Source organism: Thunnus albacares, chromosome 18 (genome assembly GCF_914725855.1).
Source record: "Thunnus albacares chromosome 18, fThuAlb1.1, whole genome shotgun sequence".
Lineage (NCBI taxonomy): Eukaryota > Metazoa > Chordata > Actinopteri > Scombriformes > Scombridae > Thunnus > Thunnus albacares.
The window spans coordinates 29792339-29811160 of NC_058123.1; the positions used below are offsets into that span (position 1 = coordinate 29792339).

The following is an 18822-nucleotide window of genomic DNA, read 5'->3' on the forward strand; positions in this document are numbered from 1 at the left end:
TTTGTATATTGTTTGGACCCCAATGTTTTATCTGTTTGTTTCAATAAAATAACTAACTAACTAACTAGCCAGCCAGAGAAGAGAGATGCACATGCACACATGGATCCCTCTGCAAGAATGATTAACAACCATTTCCTGAAACATTCCAGAAATGCCCAAGCAAGAGCTGGGCACTGGAATAATTCTGAGATAATAGGTGGGTGTAGTCTATTTAAATGAATACTGGCTGGGTAAAAAAATAAACTCCTAGAATAAAAAGGGATTCTTCACATTGAGCTGCTGGAAGGCTTTTACTGTGAAACAGATGGAGGTTGTGAAAGGTTTTCACTTGTGTTATTGTTTGTGTTTTTGCTGTTCAGAACAACCCAGCCAGGTCAGTCCAGGCCCTTCCCACAGACTGGCTGATCTATGATGAGATGAGCCGAGGCCACAGGATGGCCAGTGTCCGCTGTTGCTCTATGGTGACTCCCATCACTGTGGCCATATTTGGAGGCTGTGCCAAACTTCCCACCTCTGCCCTGCAGGAGCCTGCTGCTCAGAAAGGTACTGCTAACCTAGTTAAGAAATAACAGCACCTATTTGTCAAGTTACTTCAGTTAAATGTTAAGCAAGTGTGAGCTCATTTATCAGTGAACATGTTATACACTGTACTGTAAAGAAAAATCTCATGCTAGCAACATGGCCCAAGTATGACAATGTCTGTCTGTCAGTCAGCCTGGAACCCTTGTCCTCACCGAGATATTTTGATTATTGGCCATATTGACATTAATTCAGTGTGACTCCCAATTATTTTTCGGACACCTTGAGTCTAACACAACTAGACAGTGCGTACTGAACATCATCTGCAGAAAGCTTTCCAACAGCTCTGCATAGAGATACTATCCACAAACGAAATGGTGACAAGGCACAACTCTGCAGAGCCAAACCAAAGTGAACATTATTAACTTTCTACCAAGACACAGCTCTCTCTGTCTTTATACTGAGAATGATGGCTCATAGTATCAACCTCAGCATCCATGATCCCTCTGTATTTCCAAAAAAATACCCTGAGGGACGGCAGTCATAGGCCTTCACCAAGTCCACACATCATATGTTGACTGGATGAACAAACTCCCATGACCTCTCCACAATATTTGCAAGAGAACAGCTGGTCTACTCTACCATGGCCAGGACACCTCAGATCTGAATCTGAGGCTCAACAATCAGTCAGGCTCTCCTTTCCAACACCATGGATTAAACCTTTCAAGGGAACCTGAACACACGGTGATAACTGTCTTGTGTGTAAACCAAGCCATCCCAACACTATCAAGATACTTCAGCCTCCTCTCCCACAGAGAGATGGGTATGGCTTTCTTTGAGTCTTCCAACGTTGCTTCCTTCTCTGAAGTGGTCTGTCCTCCACCATCCAAGTCTGAAGGCTAACTGAAACGAGGGATGGCCTTTTCTTGACCATTGTTAAAAATGACTTCTCACAGCATATTTCATGTGATATTTTACTTTTTCTCTAAATTTTTAATACATTTAATCTTTTGAATTTCATGTTTTTTTTCCTGATGAGTGTTTTATGACACAAGTTGATGTTTGCTACTTCAGTAGGATTGAGAACCTTATGTGTGCAGATTCAGTCTGTGTCTCCATGTTGTTTTCTACAGATAGTTCACTAGATGACCTCAGTGACAGTGAGACAGAGGAGCTAGCTGAGATGAAGATTGATGAGTGGCTTGTTTTCCAGTTGGACCGAGAGGTGAGGGAACATTGTTATCAACACTGATCTTTCAACCTTTTAAATGTTTATGAATTTTAATATGATATTTTCCTCATATGACAACACCTCTTTTGTGTTCCATGCCAGTTTTTCCCAAACGTTTTGGCTCGTGAACCTAAAACAAATCATTGTCAAATAGCAAGCCAGCAGTGTATATTCAAAAACTGCTGGCCCATTTAAACATATTGTGTTCATGACAGAATCACTTTAACTTTAGGAAATCTCAGTTTTGGGTTTGCTGGATCTTAGCTCAGCCTTTATACAGTTGGTCCTCATTGACAGGATAAGACTGTGGTTATTCTGAGTTTGATTTTAGATGGTTTTTATTCTGTTTATCTAGCAGAACAATTTCAGTGGTGGTTGTTGATGATATCTCTGTTGTGCCTCAACGGTCTGTTCTCTATTTTATTTTCTATCTAAATGCCTTTTACTTCATTGTTTTAATATCATTTTCCACTGAAGACACACAGCTGATATGTCAACATAATGATTTCAGCAAAATAACTAACCCTAACGACTGCCTGGACTCTGAGAGGCTTGTCATCATAAACTGAAAATTTAAGTGTCACATTTGAATCAAAACTATCATGCATTTTCCACTGAAGAAATACTTTAAATTCACGCATATATTCTCATTTGAAACGGCTGAGAAATGAATCCATGCTTTTGTGTCCTCATGACTAGACTATTGTATTTCATTATCCACATGCCTCAGCCAAGGAGATGGATAGATAGTTCATATACTGCTGCATGGAGCACATTACCCCAATGTCAGCCTCTCTGCTTTGTTGCTTTTGTGTTTGTGTCTATCTTGCCTCAATTATTTTGTGCTAAATGTTTCCTAACTTACAGTACATGCAGTTTTATCTCATGTTGTGTATCTTACTGTCAGGCAGCAGGATTGGTGTTTGAACTGAGGCAGAAGTGGCAGAATCTTTTCATCAAGAGGATCCGTTGTCCTTCAAAGCCCTGGTCTCAACAAGATGAGGCCATCATCCGAACCCTGGTTTCTGTAAGTCACTTTCATTTTTCATTTTTCAACACTTTTATGTGCGCTTATTTTTTGATAATATTATGGCTGTTTGAATAATTGTACTGCATTCAGTGCTTTTGTTGATTTTGGTTATGTTAAAATTCAGCCATACATTAAAATTGATCTAAAATTAGTGACCTTTTTATGTATTCACAGTGAACCTTTTAAAACAAGTCCCATATTTCCTACGAAATTGTCAGTTTTTGCTCCTACCAGGCTATACTTGACTTTGTTACAAGGAGCAGAGCAGGTGGACCCAAATGCAAAACTGAATAGAACAGAAGATCCAACAAAGACTGAACCAAACAATAGGACTTAAATACAAACTGAACTAACTCATTAACTCCAACAAAACGAAACGCAAATAGCAATTTTCAGTTGCTGTAATACCTCTGGGGAAATCCAATTGTGTAAGTATGTCATAACAGGAACAAAGGGTATTGTTTAAAAGATAGTCACCAAATTGAAATATTGATAAAAGAATTTATACTAAACAAAACAGGATTTTTACAGTTAGTGTATTTCAGGTTATTCTTCCTGGCAGCAACACCACCAGGTCGTCTGTATTTCTAACCAAGAATATATCTGAACTGCAAGCATCTATACATGGGCTGCAACTATGATTATTGTCATTATCAATTAATCTGTTGATTATTTTCTCAATTCATCGATTAGTTGTTTGGTCCATAAAATGTCAGAAAAAAACAAAAAAACAAACCACCCCAAACACAAAACCACAACCCAAAGATATTCTGTTTACTGTCATAGAGGAGTAAAGAGACCAGAAAATATTTACATTTGAGAAGCTGGAACTAGAGAATTTCGGCATTTTCCTTAAAAAAATGACTCAAAACAATTAATTGTCTATCAAAGTAGGTAACGTTTCTGTCAATCAACTAATTGATTAATTGACTAATTGTTACAGCTCTTATCTATACCAACCCAATGCTCTCTGCAAAGCAAAGCCATAATTTCCCTCATAGTGAGAGACAGTTTTTAAGTCTTTATAGGCCTCATATAAGGACTTCACATGGGAATGTATTTTTAAGAACTGTGTAGCCAGCTCTGGTGTCTGTCACTGCTGTGTTTTGCCTTGTATGATCCATGTGCTTAAGTTCATTTACATTTGTACCATATTTATATGACGCATGATTCCACATTTACACTGTGTTCATGTGTACAACTCTATTCCTGCAGGTGGTTTTGGTCTTCTATCTCATTGTGTCTTGAGTACATTGATATGTTTGTGACACCAGGATGCAGGGGACTGACTTGAGGTCAAACTGACTTCCCACAGGTGCTTGCAGCAGAGGAGCAGGGAGCAGGCCTACAGCAGCCCACAGGGATTGGCCAGCGGCCCCGGCCCATGTCATCAGAAGAGGGGCCCCAAACTTTTGTGAAGAATTCCAAGAGCATCCCCCAAGTATCCTCCAACACTACTGAGGACAAGTATGTAATACTCTCAATAACATTTACATTGCAGTGTATGGTAGTGCAGTAAAAGTCCATATCAAAGGACAAAAAGCAAATATCCCAGCGTTCCTCCTTTGGCTTAAAGTAGTGCTGTTACATTCTGCTTAAACAACAGGGAAGACATTTGCATTGCAGCTCTTATCTTTATAGTGTTATGTTTGTAGATTAATAGAAACCATACAGAACGAGTTAAATGAGTAAATGAAAGTCTGTAAACCAACCCAATGTGGGAAAAATTGGAAGAGTCTAAATACATTCCAAAGCTCCATGACACAAGTTAACATGTTCTCATTTTACTGTGATTAGTTTCATAATTTATCTTAAGTTTTCGTATAAAAACTAGTAATCAAATAATGTCTGAGTCTCAAGTCATCATCTGGTATATATGAATAAATAAAGGCCGGGTACAAAGCGATAAGGAAGTGCTCACACAATAGATTCATTGTAATGAATTCCTCCATACAACAAGTTTGCAACAACTGTCTTGCCATACTCACCACTCTGCTGCTCTCACTTTCTCCTTTTAACACTAATATCGTTTTCATTCACTAATTAATTCCAGACACTTCTACGTTGTTGTTTTTTTCATCAGTTTTAAACTATGAATCTCTTGTAGATGTTTCACATTTAAAGCAAGGAAGGGATCTTTTGAGTCACTGGAAGGCTTTCAATGTGAAAATATGGAAGTGTTGAGTTTCATTGACCATAGCTTAATACAGATCGAAAAAAATGACTCCACACTTCCTCCAAGTTTACCTGTTGTCTCGATAAGTTCAATACATTGTATATCTTCACAGCTCCAATTCAGCCAATACAACAACAGAGTCATGTCTTCATTCACTAATTATTTTCAGGATGAGAGTGAGGGTGCTACTCTTTCATAATAACTCCTGAAACAGCTCAGTGTGTGCGTTGTATTCTGTGTTTTCTGGTGTTTTATTGTATGTTAACGTCAACACTGTTACATCTACTGTGCCTCTGGCTCATTATTGCCAGTTCAAGTCACGTAAACAGACTCTGCTCAGGACCAGCACAACCATTCACCGCCAACTCAGGTAGGCTCGCCTACTCATGGGACTACCTGTTGGAGCTGAGCCACTTTCACCCAGAGCCATTGCAGGTATCCCTCCTCACTAATCAGATACCTCTGGATTTACTTTGAGGACACTGGTGAAGGTGAATACGAGGAAAAAGAGGGTCTAGAGGAGGGATACGGAACAGACTGAGGAGAAGGGGCAGCCGACTACCTTAACCTACCATCACCATGTCAAACTGTCAGACCGAAGAGCTTTCCACACTGGTGAGGTTTGGCTTAATTGACTGCCTGGACTCCACTGTCTTTGCAGAGCAGCTTAACAGTATCTTTTAACAGCCAGTTTAACAGCTGCAGTGCACCAACCAACTGGACCCTCCCCAGCCCCAGCCCCAGCCCCAGCCCCAGCCCCAGCCCCAGCCCCAGCCCATCCCACCAAGCTCTCACCATAGATGAACAGTTGGTGACCTCCATCCTGAGCAGAGTCAATTCACACAAAGCCTCTGGCCCTGACAGGCTTAGAGGTAGGGTGCTCAAAGACTACTCCACTCAGCTAAGTGGGATCACCAAGCTGTTTCAGTGTCTTCTGGATTCTGGCTGTGTTCCAAGCCAGTGGAAGGAATCCACTATAATCCCAATCTCTAAAAAGACACATGCTAAGGACTTGAATGACTGCAGGCCAGTTGCCTGACATCAGTGCTGTGTGGAGAGAGCAGTGTGCAACCAGCTCTTCAGCATGATGGCAGAGAGACTGGATCCACTCCAGTTTTATAAGGCAAAACACAGGGTTTAGGATGCAAGTCTCACCCTTTTATACATCTGTGACTATGATTTTATTCATGGACTTCTCTTCTGCTTTTAATACTGTACACACAAACACCCCACTGCAATGCCTAGTGGAGCTTCAGGTCAACCCAACACTGATTTTATGGATTAACAGTTTTTTACAGGACAGGCGCCAACAGGTGCTTGTAAATGGTTTTAAATTTCAGCAAGTTGATTTTAAACACAGAGCTCCCCCAAATTTGCGTTTTTATCCCCCATTCTATTCTCTCTTTACACCAACATCATCTCCTGCAGCAGTGAAGGAATGACACTTTTTAAAGTATGCAGATGACATGGCCCTAGTTTCAGGAAAGTTCCCTCAAACTCAACATCACCAAGACCAAGGAGCTGTGCTGTGGGAGCAGAGAGAAATCAGACTCACAACAACCACCTCTTTTCCAACCCCTCAGTATTGAAGGTGAGCTGGTGGAACATGTACAATCATTTAAATACCTTTGGACAGAGATAGACACTTCCTTGTCCTTTTCCCAGCACACTGACTCTGTATACAAAAAAGCCCAGCAGCACTTTCACCTGTGGAAGAAGCAGGACTTTTAATGTCAGCAAGGACATTTTACCATTGGTTTACAGGACACTAATTGAATCCATACTCACCTTCAACATTTCATCCTGGTACTGTACAATGCCCTCACCACCAAACATGAAACTAGACTCTCCCACATAACTAATCAGGCCAGCAAAATAATTAGGTCACCCCAAATTTCCTTATCTGAACTGTACATCTGGTCAGTGATCAGGAAAGTCACTGATCAAGCAGGACCCCGCTCACTGACACACAAAACCATAGCATACATAAAACATCACCCAAATACACAACACTTCAACCTCCCCATCTGTAACAAACAAAACCAAAAACCTCCAAAACACAAATAGTTCAGAAACACAGAGTCCAGTCTTAACATCATGATTGTCCATGTGGAATGCTTTACGCAGATCTAAAAATACAGCACCAACTACTCCTCCTTTATCAAGTCTTGATTTAATTTGCTCTATTAAGTGCAAGGTAGCAGTTTCGGTGGAATGATTTGCTCTAAAGCCAAACTGCATACAATGTAGACCAAAATTGCTTGTATTAAGAAATGTTGTCAGTTGTTTAATGACAACTTTCTCAGCAACCTTTGAGAGTACTGACAGTATACCTATTGGTCTGTAGTTACTGGCTTCAAGGTGGTCTCAAGATTTAAAAATAGGCGTGACAGTGGCACATTTCCAGTAATCAGGAAAGGAGCTGTGTTTAAAAGACAAGTTAATTAAATGAGCAATGGGTGGAGTTAAACTATCTTTGTGTTTTAACAAACATATTGTCAAATTGGAAAGCATCTCTATTTTTGGAGCTTTTTAAGGAGCTGATAATTTTGTTTGTTTGTTTACTCATTAGTCTCTACCAGCTCGAAAACCTGGCCTTTAGCATCTATAGGAATAATATCCAGTTAGCTCTGGGTATGTATTGAAGGATCATTGTCTTAGTTGTTGTGGTCCTAAATCTGTTTTTAGCCAGTTTTCTTGTACATAGGGTTAGGTTATGATCTGATAAGCCAGTGATTGATTTATAACTTTTAGTTATTCTTTCTGGTTTGTTAGTTAATATCAGATCAATTTGTGTACTGGAGCATTTTGCAATCCTAGTTGGGCCTTTTACTAGTTGTTCTAGTTGGAATTTCTCTGTGGTCATTTTTAGTTTTATCCTCATAGATTTATCCTCCCAGTTCACATTAAAATCACCCATAAGTAATAATTCCGTTGAGATTGCACTCTTTCAAGACTTCTGTGAGTTGATCATAGAAAGTGTCATCTGCAGAAGGGGGCCTATAGACACCTATGATGTTAAAAGACATTTGTTGGGATAACATTATTTTTATCCCAACATATTCTAATGTGTTACCCACATTACCTCTCCTCCTCTTCCATCAGGTCTGTCTCTTCTAAAACATTGGTACCTGGGCACCGAGAACACACTCTCAGGAGTTGTTTTTTTCAACCATGTTTCAGTCAGACAGAGAAAGTCCAGATTTGATTCAGACACAAGATGAGTTAGCTGATTGCTATTTGCAGTAATGCTTCTGATGTTAAAATGTCCAGCAAATAGCCCCCTCAGTTTCAGCTTTGGGTTCTATAAGACTTTTGCATGATTGACAGTTTGGAAGGTTTTGAATAACCTCTGCCTCCCCACTACAGGGTTTCGACACACAGTGGTGTCAGCAGCAGGTTTTGTGTGAGAGACACTGGACATATCAAGGTCTTCACAGTCCAGTAATGAAAAGTTATTCATTGAGACATCATGCCTCGTGTTAACAAAGTTTAGTCTGTTAAGGAAGAAGCCCAGCTTAGAAAGTTGCTGCTCACTCATCACCGGCACCAGAGGAGTCCCAGACACACTCGGGCACAAATCAGCATCGAAGTTCTTCAGCACTCCAGGGGTCACTGGTCCAGGATTTAGCTGAACATCTATGGGGAGCAGGAACAGCATGAAAAGGAGACCTGCTATCCTCTGAAACAGGGTGGCAGATGACCGGTCCACTGGATTGGTGATTCGCTCTAGTACCTAGGCTCATCCGTGCCGCAGGACAGAGGAATAGATTGCAAAATATCCCAGTAAGCTATGATGAAAACTCACTGTAGGATCGTCAACTGACCATAAGTTAACATTTGTCCCAAGCCCAATCACTCGGTGTCCCAGCTGTTTTCCATCAACGTTGATTGCTCTGGCCAGACAGACACATACAGGCAATACAGCAGTGAGAACCAACAGTAGTCCAAAAAGCACTCCCAGCCCATGTCTTTTTGCTGATGAAAAACTGCTCTGAACTTGACACAGTTTTTGACAGGCATGCTCGTGGTACGATAAACGGCCTTGGACAACAGTCCTAGGCAGCAATCCCATCCAGGATCCCAGTGGCCTGAGGGTAGAAGCTCCTCTTCAGCACTGGCCCGGTGCACCCGGAACCTCCTCTCGACCTCAGCGGGGAGAAAAAGCTGCCATCCGGGCAGTTAGGATCCCCAGAAGATCCATGTGGCCAGGACTGTTTCTTTCGATGTTGAGATGGATGTACAGATGGTCTAGCTTGTCCATGTGGTCGGGATCACAGCTGGATTTATCCTCTCCATCTTTTCGATGTTTAATCTGATGTTTACATTTGAAAACCTGGACTGGTCTGGTAGCAGAGTCGGCAGGGGGTGAGCTGACCATTTCCTTATCCTGATGAGTGACTAATAGTCATATGTTATCATTGTCCAATAATGTCCAATATTATTCACAAAAAGTTTACAGAAGTGCACAAATTTAGCAAAGCTGACAGAGAGGGGACTGGATAGGTCCATGCCTTCTAGAGTCCAGGGTGCATAAAGAGGCTCCACCATGCATGGGTTACATTATCAGCAAGGATCCTTCAATTTTTCTTCTTGTTTAAATAACATACCTCTTTAGTGCTGTATCTCCTTTGGAATATTGGTAACAGGTAGCAGTTAGCAATTGACAGCTAGTTAGTTGTTTTGAATTGAAAAATATATACAAAGATGATATTTTCTCTTCTCTTCTTGCTGATCAATGCTATTATTTCTTCTTTAGAGTCCTTTCTGATTAATGATTAATGAAGGTTATTTTGCAAAATGTTCCACTGAATGCCACACCGCTGAATGCCACGTGACTGAGTGATGAATTTACACCATTGGTTGGCCAAATGCCACTACTTCCTGTATCCATTTCAAATTAAAAGCCCTCGTTTCAAGTTAAAAGCCCTCCAGCATTTCATACAGGTTCCAGCCTTGTACTAGGATTTGACCTAGTCTTACTTCAATTACTGTTAAGCTTTTGTCAATGAAACTCAATACTTCCTGCAAAGATGTCTCACATTAAAAGTCTGGCTTCAAGTCTGATGGCACAAAGTGGATAATCCCTCATGTTCCTGGAAAGCTTGATATGAAGCATGCTGGAAGTGTTGAGTTTCAGTCACAGTAGCTTAACAGTGCTCAGAAAAACAGCAAGTAGAAGTGACTGGAATTAATTAGTGACGTTGTTGTTGTACTGATTGAAATTAACGCGGTGGAAATGTACTAAATTTATCAAGACAACAGGTAAACTGTTGAGGAAGGAGGGAGTATTGAGTTTGTAGTAACAGCAAATTTTACCATCTGACCATCTTCCCCATAGATTCTCTAGAATGCCAGCAGCTGCAGGCCTGCTTCAGAAGAAAGCCCACAGCAGAGATGAGTCTTCACTGCCCATAAATCAGCTCTCTGACCCTCCGTCCTCCAGCAATTCTTCCTGCTCAGTGAGCATGGACAGTCCCTCTGACAGCCCCTGTCCCTCCTCTTCAGGAAAGGTACCTACCGTCTGCCATGCAGTGATCATGACACACAGTTGCACATGTAAAAACAGCCACACCTGATCCATTGCTCTTACACAGCCAGGAAAAATGAGACTATCCTGGTGAAAATGGGGCAGTCTGTGTCTTGTTTTTAGCCCTTTTTTCTGAGTGCTCTAGGTCAGATTTGTTTGGGGGGAGGTGTTGGCGATGGTGTACTGTCAGTGCTGTGCAGTGTTTTTAGTTTTTGTTTTTTCATATATATATGTTACCATTAGAAACTGCCTGATTAAGAAAATTTTAAATCCTACACATAGGGATTTTAGAGAAGTGTTTGTAGGTATTTAATGTGTGTTCATGTCAAGGTTATGCTCCAGCAAAATAACAGAAAGTGACGTCGTTAAAAATAACTTGCAATCATGTGAGTCAAAATGTACAAAGATTAGACTGCCAACCCCTGGCAGCACGTCAAAATAGTCCACCATTTGTTAGGCTGTCTGTCATTACAGTCTGGATCCAGCTTCGCTTCACTCATTCTGCCATTTACCCACCAAACATCCATTTATCACCCTGGCCATCCATTCCCGGGAGCCTGCTGCCTGTCTTAACCAGAATAAATAAGGTTAATACCGGGATTTCCCAGAACAAATTACAAAGCTGCGTCACTGATGAGAGGTTTCACTCTGTCTGAATTTGGGGTACTCCAATTCTGCAGAGTACTTGTGGAAACCAAGAAAGTCTCGACTGAGCAGAGAACTTTATACATAGTCACACAGACTGATAAAGACTGAGAAATTGACTCTGGCGTTGGGTTGAATGGGACACGATATGTTGTATGTATGAGTTTGCACTGTCACTGTTTGTATAATACACTGTGGGGAACATTGAATTTTACTGTGTTGTGTGTTTCTTGCTTGCTGCTGTATTTTGTGTATACTGGTAGTTTAAGGGGTTGGTACCTGTACAGGTTCAGTTTTAGGGTTGTAGACTCTAAATTACAAATTATATTTTGTCAGACTGAGACTCTGACTGGCACCCTGGCTTAACCGCCAGCCACTGCTACAATGTAACCCTTAGACATGTTAACACCAATCCATACACATCTAATTAGATATTTTCTTAATACACCAAATCAAAAAAGAGAAAAATTAGTCACCACAGAAATAAAACTAAACAATCCACCCATTTTAGCTAACTCTTAGAATAAGCTAAAATAATTCACATTAATTAAGTATGTGGCGGTGAATGATAAATCAATATAACCATATGAAAAATTAACATTTACCTAGCATTTAAATTAATGGACTTAGCAAAAATGTAATATAATATTCATAAGTATGTTTTAATCAGTGCATAATCCCATGAAAATAAGAGCCAGTGTGTTTTTGTCACTTTAGAGCAAGTCCTGTATATCTGCATAGAGAGTGGGTCCTCTTCCACAGTGCAGTTCATTGGATCATGTAGCTGAGATGACCAGCTAATGTCTCACCCGGCCAGCGTCTGCAGCAGCAGCCAGCTACTCCTACAACGTCTGTGCAACTTTCTTAACAGGCGTTATTTGGATGAATTGACCACATTTTGGGAATCTACATGATAACCTTCTTGCCTGAAAAAATATTAAAACTTAATAAAGTGACAGAAAATTAGATCAGCTTTCAGCCTGCCTCTGCCATTACTACTGGTGGCTCTGGGCAGTGCTACTTGTTCTTCTTCTCATGTTGGACTGAGGGCAAACTGGATGCTCCAGTGACTCACTATCGCCCCTGAGGTACAAAGTGGTATTATGAGACAGTACAGGCCGGATGCGACCGGGGTTAGCGGGTTAGTGTACTAACTTCAGTAGATATCTCTGCAACATAATACGTAGATGTCTTTGACATAACGTCAAACCTGTTATTTCTTCACATTCTCTTGATAATTTCAGTTAATTTATGAATGTTTTAAACTAATTCTGGCCAAATCTTCCACATTGTACCTCTAACAATTAAATAAGAAACATGCATCCGAATGATGACCCTGATCATTGCCGCTTGCAGCTATATTGCTTTTAATGTTTTATGTAAAGCTTTTTTTAAAAGTTGATCCTCAAAAAGCCTTTCTCTCACATACATATACCAACCAGACATACATCTTTGCTTGTCTGGATCTATCTTGGAGGCTACATCTGATGAGCCATTGGCTTTGTTTTTTTCCTTACTACAACTTATCTTGTAGTCCCTGCCTAAAAGCATCATTTTAAACCAGGCAGTAGAAACCTCACAGCAGTACTCAATACTGATTACTGTCAGACTTTCATTAAAAGTTATTCAATATAACGTGAATTAAGATTGGAAAGTTTTGATTTTACATTTATAAATAGAATTACATTTATATTGTAATATGATTACATATTGCTGTTACTTAAGTAGTTATTTCATGACTAGCATTGCCCAACAATGCTAGTCATGAAGTTGCTGCTTTCCAGAAAGCAGCAACTTACCCATCAATGCTTTCACAATTTTAGAATTATTGTATAATTATCATATGATTTCAACAAATTAACTGTTCTTACTCTGTGCTGTATCTTCCTTTTCCAGAAAACTGCAGGTCTGCTGCGCTCTGTCCCCTTTAAATGAAAGCATAAGGACTTGTACTGCACTGTAACATCTATTCTCTGGCTTTTATTCTCTTTTGGAGTTTTAACATCTTTTGGTGAATTTTTCACTCATTCAAGGTTAACCCATGTCGACATTCACAATGAAGCATTAGACACAACAAGGAGACAGGCATATGCTGAACGGCTCGCAGCAACGCACACATGCATATCAGTAAATCCTGTTGCAGTATCCAAAAGTTTCCACTCTCTTACAGTCTGATTTAATTTTTATGGCAGTGGCGGCAATTTGAGAATATCCATTTTTTTATTCGTAATAAATGAACTTGTGTACACAATTTATTGGCGCCTAGATTTCTGAAGCCAGAAGCATTTCAGAATCTCCTTTCCCTGTGGACATAGACTCACACTATAGATATCAATTACACCGAAATAAGCCTACCGTCTACTCAGAGCGTCTTCCTTCGGGTGTAATTCCACTGATGTGAATTTTTATCAATTTTTTCAATGTCAGATGACAACCCAAAGTTTGTCCATAAAAAACCCTCAACCCCCCTCAAATTTACTAAGCAATCACTGACCAGCTTTTAATTTAACCTATTTCAGACAACACCTCAAGTAAAACCATTTTTTTCACTGGCTTGATTTCTCTATATATATATTTAGATGTCAGATGTTCACAGCCAACTTGTAGAAAATATACATAGTTTATTTATAATTTCGTCAAACACAGACATGGCAATGCAAAAGGAATAAAATTTGCACTTACCATTCTTTAGTTCTGATGAGACCCTGTTTGGCAATAATAATAATGGTCAAATATTTGAGCTTGTGAAATGGTTTGTGAATGTGCAATAAGTTTTGCAGCTGTAGAAATATAGGGGAGAATGGGGTAACATGAGCCACGTTTTACATTTGATGATTTTTATGCAAAACGAAAGTGTATTTGTTTCAAATAATAGTTACTATATATACCTCAGGTTGTTGTGTACCCATGGAAATTAAAACAAGTTATTTAATTATGGTTTTAGAACAATGAGCCATCAAAAAAAGTTAGTCAAATGGCACAATTTGCCCCAAGGTAGGGGTAAAATGAGCATGGAGATGGGATAAATTGAGCACTCTACGGGTAAATAGTGCGACTATTAAATACTGGTATAAAAATTACACAAAATCAAATAAATTAATCATAAAATTAAAAATAATGTTGAACTTTATCAATGCCATCAATTTAACAAAGGCAAAAACTTATACTTTTAAGTAAAACCATATGTTTGTGTCCTGTTGTTCAACGTGTTACCTTAACATTTTCAGTAAAGATTAAACTGATCTTTGTTTGTTAGCTACTGAAAGAATGTATGTGTACATGTGCTTTTGTGTATACAGACGAGTGACAAATTAAAGGAAAAACTGGTCCAGGTCTGAATGCTTGACCCCTACAGTGAGGGGATCTGGTGGCTGTTGTACTGTGGGCGGCATTTTTCTGGCATGGTTTGGGTCCACTTGTCCCCTTAGAGGGAAGCGTCACTGCAAATCAATCCAAAATTGTTCTCAGTGATCACCTTCATCCTATGATGAAACATTTCTATCCTGATGGGAGTGGTCTCCTCTAGGATGACGATGCCCCAATTCATAGGGCACGAGGGGTCAAATGAATGATTTGATGAGTATGAAAATAATGTGAATCATATGGTCTGGCCTTCACAGTCACCAGATCTCAACCCAATTGAACACCTATGGAAGATTTTGGACTGATGAGTTAGACAGCGCTCTCCACCACCATCATCAAAACACCAAATGAGGGAATATCTTTTTGTGTGGCTTAAACTTAACATTAGTCAACAATTAGATATTTATTCATCAACATTGTAGCACCTGTAACAGTGATCAAACATGAACAGTGTCTCTAGTCTCTAGAATATCAGAAAATAATTTTGGGGGTAAATTGAGCCATTGACTCAACTCGCCTCAACATCACTGGCACGTTTTACCCCACATCCTCCATTTTAACATAACTGTTTCATACAGTGGCTCAGATCCACAGTTATGCTAAGTTTATGCCTTGTTTTGTAGCTCACACTGACTTAAATTAACATGTTATAATGTCCAAAACTTATCTGTTTTAATTAAGATACAAGATGATAACTTTAGTAACATGATGAATTCACTTGGCATGACAAAAATAATTTTATTTGCTCTGTTTTGCTTACAACTCTCTGAGTCCAAGATGGATTGAGTAATGTGAACTATACTTTCTTAATTTGTGGTCACATGATTACTTTTGTTTATGGTTACCTAGATAAAGGGGTTGGCTCATTTTACCCACTGGCTCTATATACCCCGTTCTCCCCTATTGTGCATGTATGAAAGTTTTGTGCACAAAGATACAATGTGCACATGTATAAAAATGTTTTGAAGCTGTAGAAATATTTTTTGCATGTGTGAAAAAAATTTGAATTACTGTTCTATTCTAGGTACATAAATCAGCCTTCCTGAACTTGAAAATATGCGTTTGGACAACTGTGTTGCCTTACAATAACAGCAAACTAACTGCAAGCTAAGTACAAAACACATTAAATGTTTACCATTATTATCTACAGCATCCTCAAGTACAATTAAACCCACCTGGGTTGCAGGAGAGCCCACATCATCGTCCGTCTTTCAAGACCTGCAGGGGGGATGAATGCAATGAAACATCTGCCCTCTGATTGGACAGATTGACTTTATGTTTGACAGATTCAGATGTAAAAACTGTGTCAAAATTCATACTTCAACTTGTAATTTGTAGTTGTAACTTCAGTGTCACATACACAGGTAGGAATTTGTGTGTCAGTCTCTCAGACTTTGTGAAACCTCACTGTTGAAAAAAATCCTGCACAAATTTTAATTACACAAAATATTTATACAGCTACAAAACCTTTTTACACATGTGCAAAATTTTCTACAGCTTCAAAACATTTTTACATGTGCAAATTTTATCTTTGTGCACAAAACTTTTTCACACGGACAAAATATTTCTACAGCAGCAAAACTTCATTACACATTCACAAAGCATTTCACAATATTTATGACCATTATTTGATTCCATAATGTGCTGTGCAGTGGAAACACAGCCTTACATATATATATTTTTTTGGTTGTTGTTGTTTTTGTTTTTTTTTAATTAATTTAAGAATAAAAATGGTTTATAACTCTTTAGGAATGTATCTGAGGGCAGATGTCATGTTTCCCATGAAGCACTAGAGGCATACTTTATTGTTTGTCTATTTATGGTCGATTGAAAGCATAGTTGTTGTAATTGTTGTTCTTGCCTTAGAAAAAATGGCATCAACCCATCATTTCTGTTCAACACCTGTTTGTGTAGAACCAATGTGTTCTAGTCCAATAGGCTGAAGTTGTGGAATTAAAACAGTGTTAGAATTCACACATTCAAATGTAATTTCAGGTCGGTTTATTAGACTTAAAGTGGACCTATTTTGCTTTTCCTTATTTTCAGCCATATATATAATTTTACAATGTCTGATGTTCATATTAAATGTAGCCAAATTATTTGATCTTAGGGAAAGATCAAATAATGAGGCAAATGTATGTAGTAATCCCTGTGAGCAAAAAGCACTGGCTTCAGACTGCCCTGAATGCTCGGCTTCCAACGTTTTTTTCTACTTTCAGCCCAAGCCAACATCACCTTGTGACGGATTTCTTTATATAGTCATCTGCTCCACTCCGCTTACATTATGGTGTTTTTCCATTGTTTTGGGGGTAGTTGCGCCACCTGCAGCTCTTCATCAAACATATTGTTTTATCCTCCTGTTTTTAGTGTTGCTAACGAAGCTCTGCTAATTCATTGAGGATCACATTTCATTTCCTGTAAATTCTTCACAATAAAAGTCCCGTTATTTAGTCATTTAAAAGCTTTAAATATGAAGCGGCAAAAGCAGGAAATGTTGGGTTCATATCGGTAGTAACTTAATATGATTCTGATACGACTGCTCCTCGGCAGGCTTCCAGAAAGCCGGCCAATCAGAACAGAGTGGGCTCATCGGGAGGGGAGCCTTAAAGAGACAGGAGTTAATGCTGTCTGTTAGAGACAGAGGCTGAACTGAAGGGCTGCATATAGGGCCAGCATAAGATAAATAAGGGTTTTTTTGAACTGTGAATCATGGAAAGCTGCTCTAGTGGAGTCCCAGAATAAAAATATAGACCTCGAAATGAGCATAATAGGTCCCCTTTAATTTCGACAGTATGCAACATTGAAACAGCACAATACCTCTCCTCTGTGGGGTCAGGATTAGAGGGAACAAGCTTATATTCATTAGGATTTATTTTGTTATCTACAGTAGATTTGTGAAAAATAGTATAAAGGTTTTGAGTTAAACTGTGAAAGTCAAAATTTCAGCTGCATCAGGGAGTCAAATATTTGCTGCAGGGCTAGATTTGGCCTACAGCTGATTCACAGAGCATACAGCTAAACAAAGGCAGCAAAGATAAAGATACCTAAGCAAATCTAAAGATACAGCTATTATGTATGATGCAATGCAAAATTTAGGAAGAGAGAAGTAAAACTCATACAAGGAGCATCTGCAGGTGATATATCATTGCCAACTGACCTCTGCAGCAGAGGAATTTGTGTCTGTGAGTGAACATCTAGGAAGTGGCTGTGAACATGACAAAAGACCAGCGATGCAATAACAGTACATTTTTTGTGATTTTACTGTCCTGCTTTCCTCAGTGACCTTTAGCCTGAAGTCATATTTTCCCTGACTCTTGATGACTCAAGAGTTCAGTGTGTTATGTTTGAAGCAGCCAGGTACACTTGTTGGATTTTTTGCCTGTTTTTGAAACTACCAAAATATTTTAACATTTACTTTTTCAATGTTATATAACTAAGAGTGTGTGATTGCAGTAGTTTTATTTAACCTATATTCCAAACTCAGTAACTTTCAGTTCTTCTTTTGTGCTCCACTGCTTCAGGACATGTGTGACATACAGTAGATCGGATCATGTAATTTAGTCCAGCTCATTCAGATCAGCTGAACTGCAGTGCTCATTTAGATTTTCAGTATTAGTCCTCCTAAACTAAAAACATGCAGGAGTTTGTTATAGGCCCAGTAAACAATCCCTGAAAGTGAGGATTGTCATCGAACATTCCTGATTGTAGCACTTCATTAACCACTGTGTCAGCTGTTTGTGGGTCGCTGTCCTGTGGTCATTTCTGATTTAATCAGCAGAGGAGGATATTAGTTTGGGTTTCAGAGGCTAGGGGCAAGAGCTCATGATGATGTTGTGGTGAATCCTGTGTAGAGTGTCTCATGTTACCCTGGTAGCCTTTACTGTTGAGATGTTTAATTCAGCTAGATACTAACCAATCTTTACCCACAAAAATAATGCGTGAAATTCAACCAAAGGATCTTATTGTCAATTTAGCTATGCTGTTGTTTTCCTCCTCTTGTTTTCCAGCAGTGCTCAAAGCCTGTGTCCCCTCAGCTGGCCTTTTCATCAGTCCGGTACTTCATCATGAAGAGCAGCAACGTCAGGAATATAGAAATTTCTCAGCAGAAGGGTATCTGGTCAACCACGCCAAGCAATGAAACCAAACTCACCAAGGCCTTCCTGGAGAATAACCTCATCATCCTCATCTTCTCTGTTCAGGGCTCTGGACACTTCCAGGTACAGTGTGAGGCAGCATTCAGACCAACATCAGCTCTCTGTGAAAAAAAAAAGGGCAGCCGGCTCATTCATTTGAATGCTGCACAATATGACATCATCCACCAAAGTGCT

General features: G+C 39.4%; 1 protein-coding gene across 5 annotated transcripts in view; it reads left to right on the top strand.

The window, feature by feature from the left end:
* The window catches only part of LOC122968399 (3'-5' RNA helicase YTHDC2), a 49814-nt gene that overhangs the window by 27982 nt on the left and 3010 nt on the right, over positions 1-18822 (top strand). For 3 of the 5 annotated variants that reach the window (XM_044333590.1, XM_044333588.1, XM_044333589.1), the window contains exons 25-30: positions 360-543; positions 1653-1744; positions 2658-2777; positions 4096-4247; positions 10298-10469; positions 18502-18711. In XM_044333590.1, coding sequence (XP_044189525.1) covers positions 360-543; positions 1653-1744; positions 2658-2777; positions 4096-4247; positions 10298-10469; positions 18502-18711 — 930 coding nt within the window. Of the gene's footprint in view, positions 1-359; positions 544-1652; positions 1745-2657; positions 2778-4095; positions 4248-10297; positions 10470-11848; positions 12069-18501; positions 18712-18822 lie in introns of those variants that run through there. The other 2 variants (XM_044333591.1, XM_044333593.1) reach the window with 2 other exon arrangements.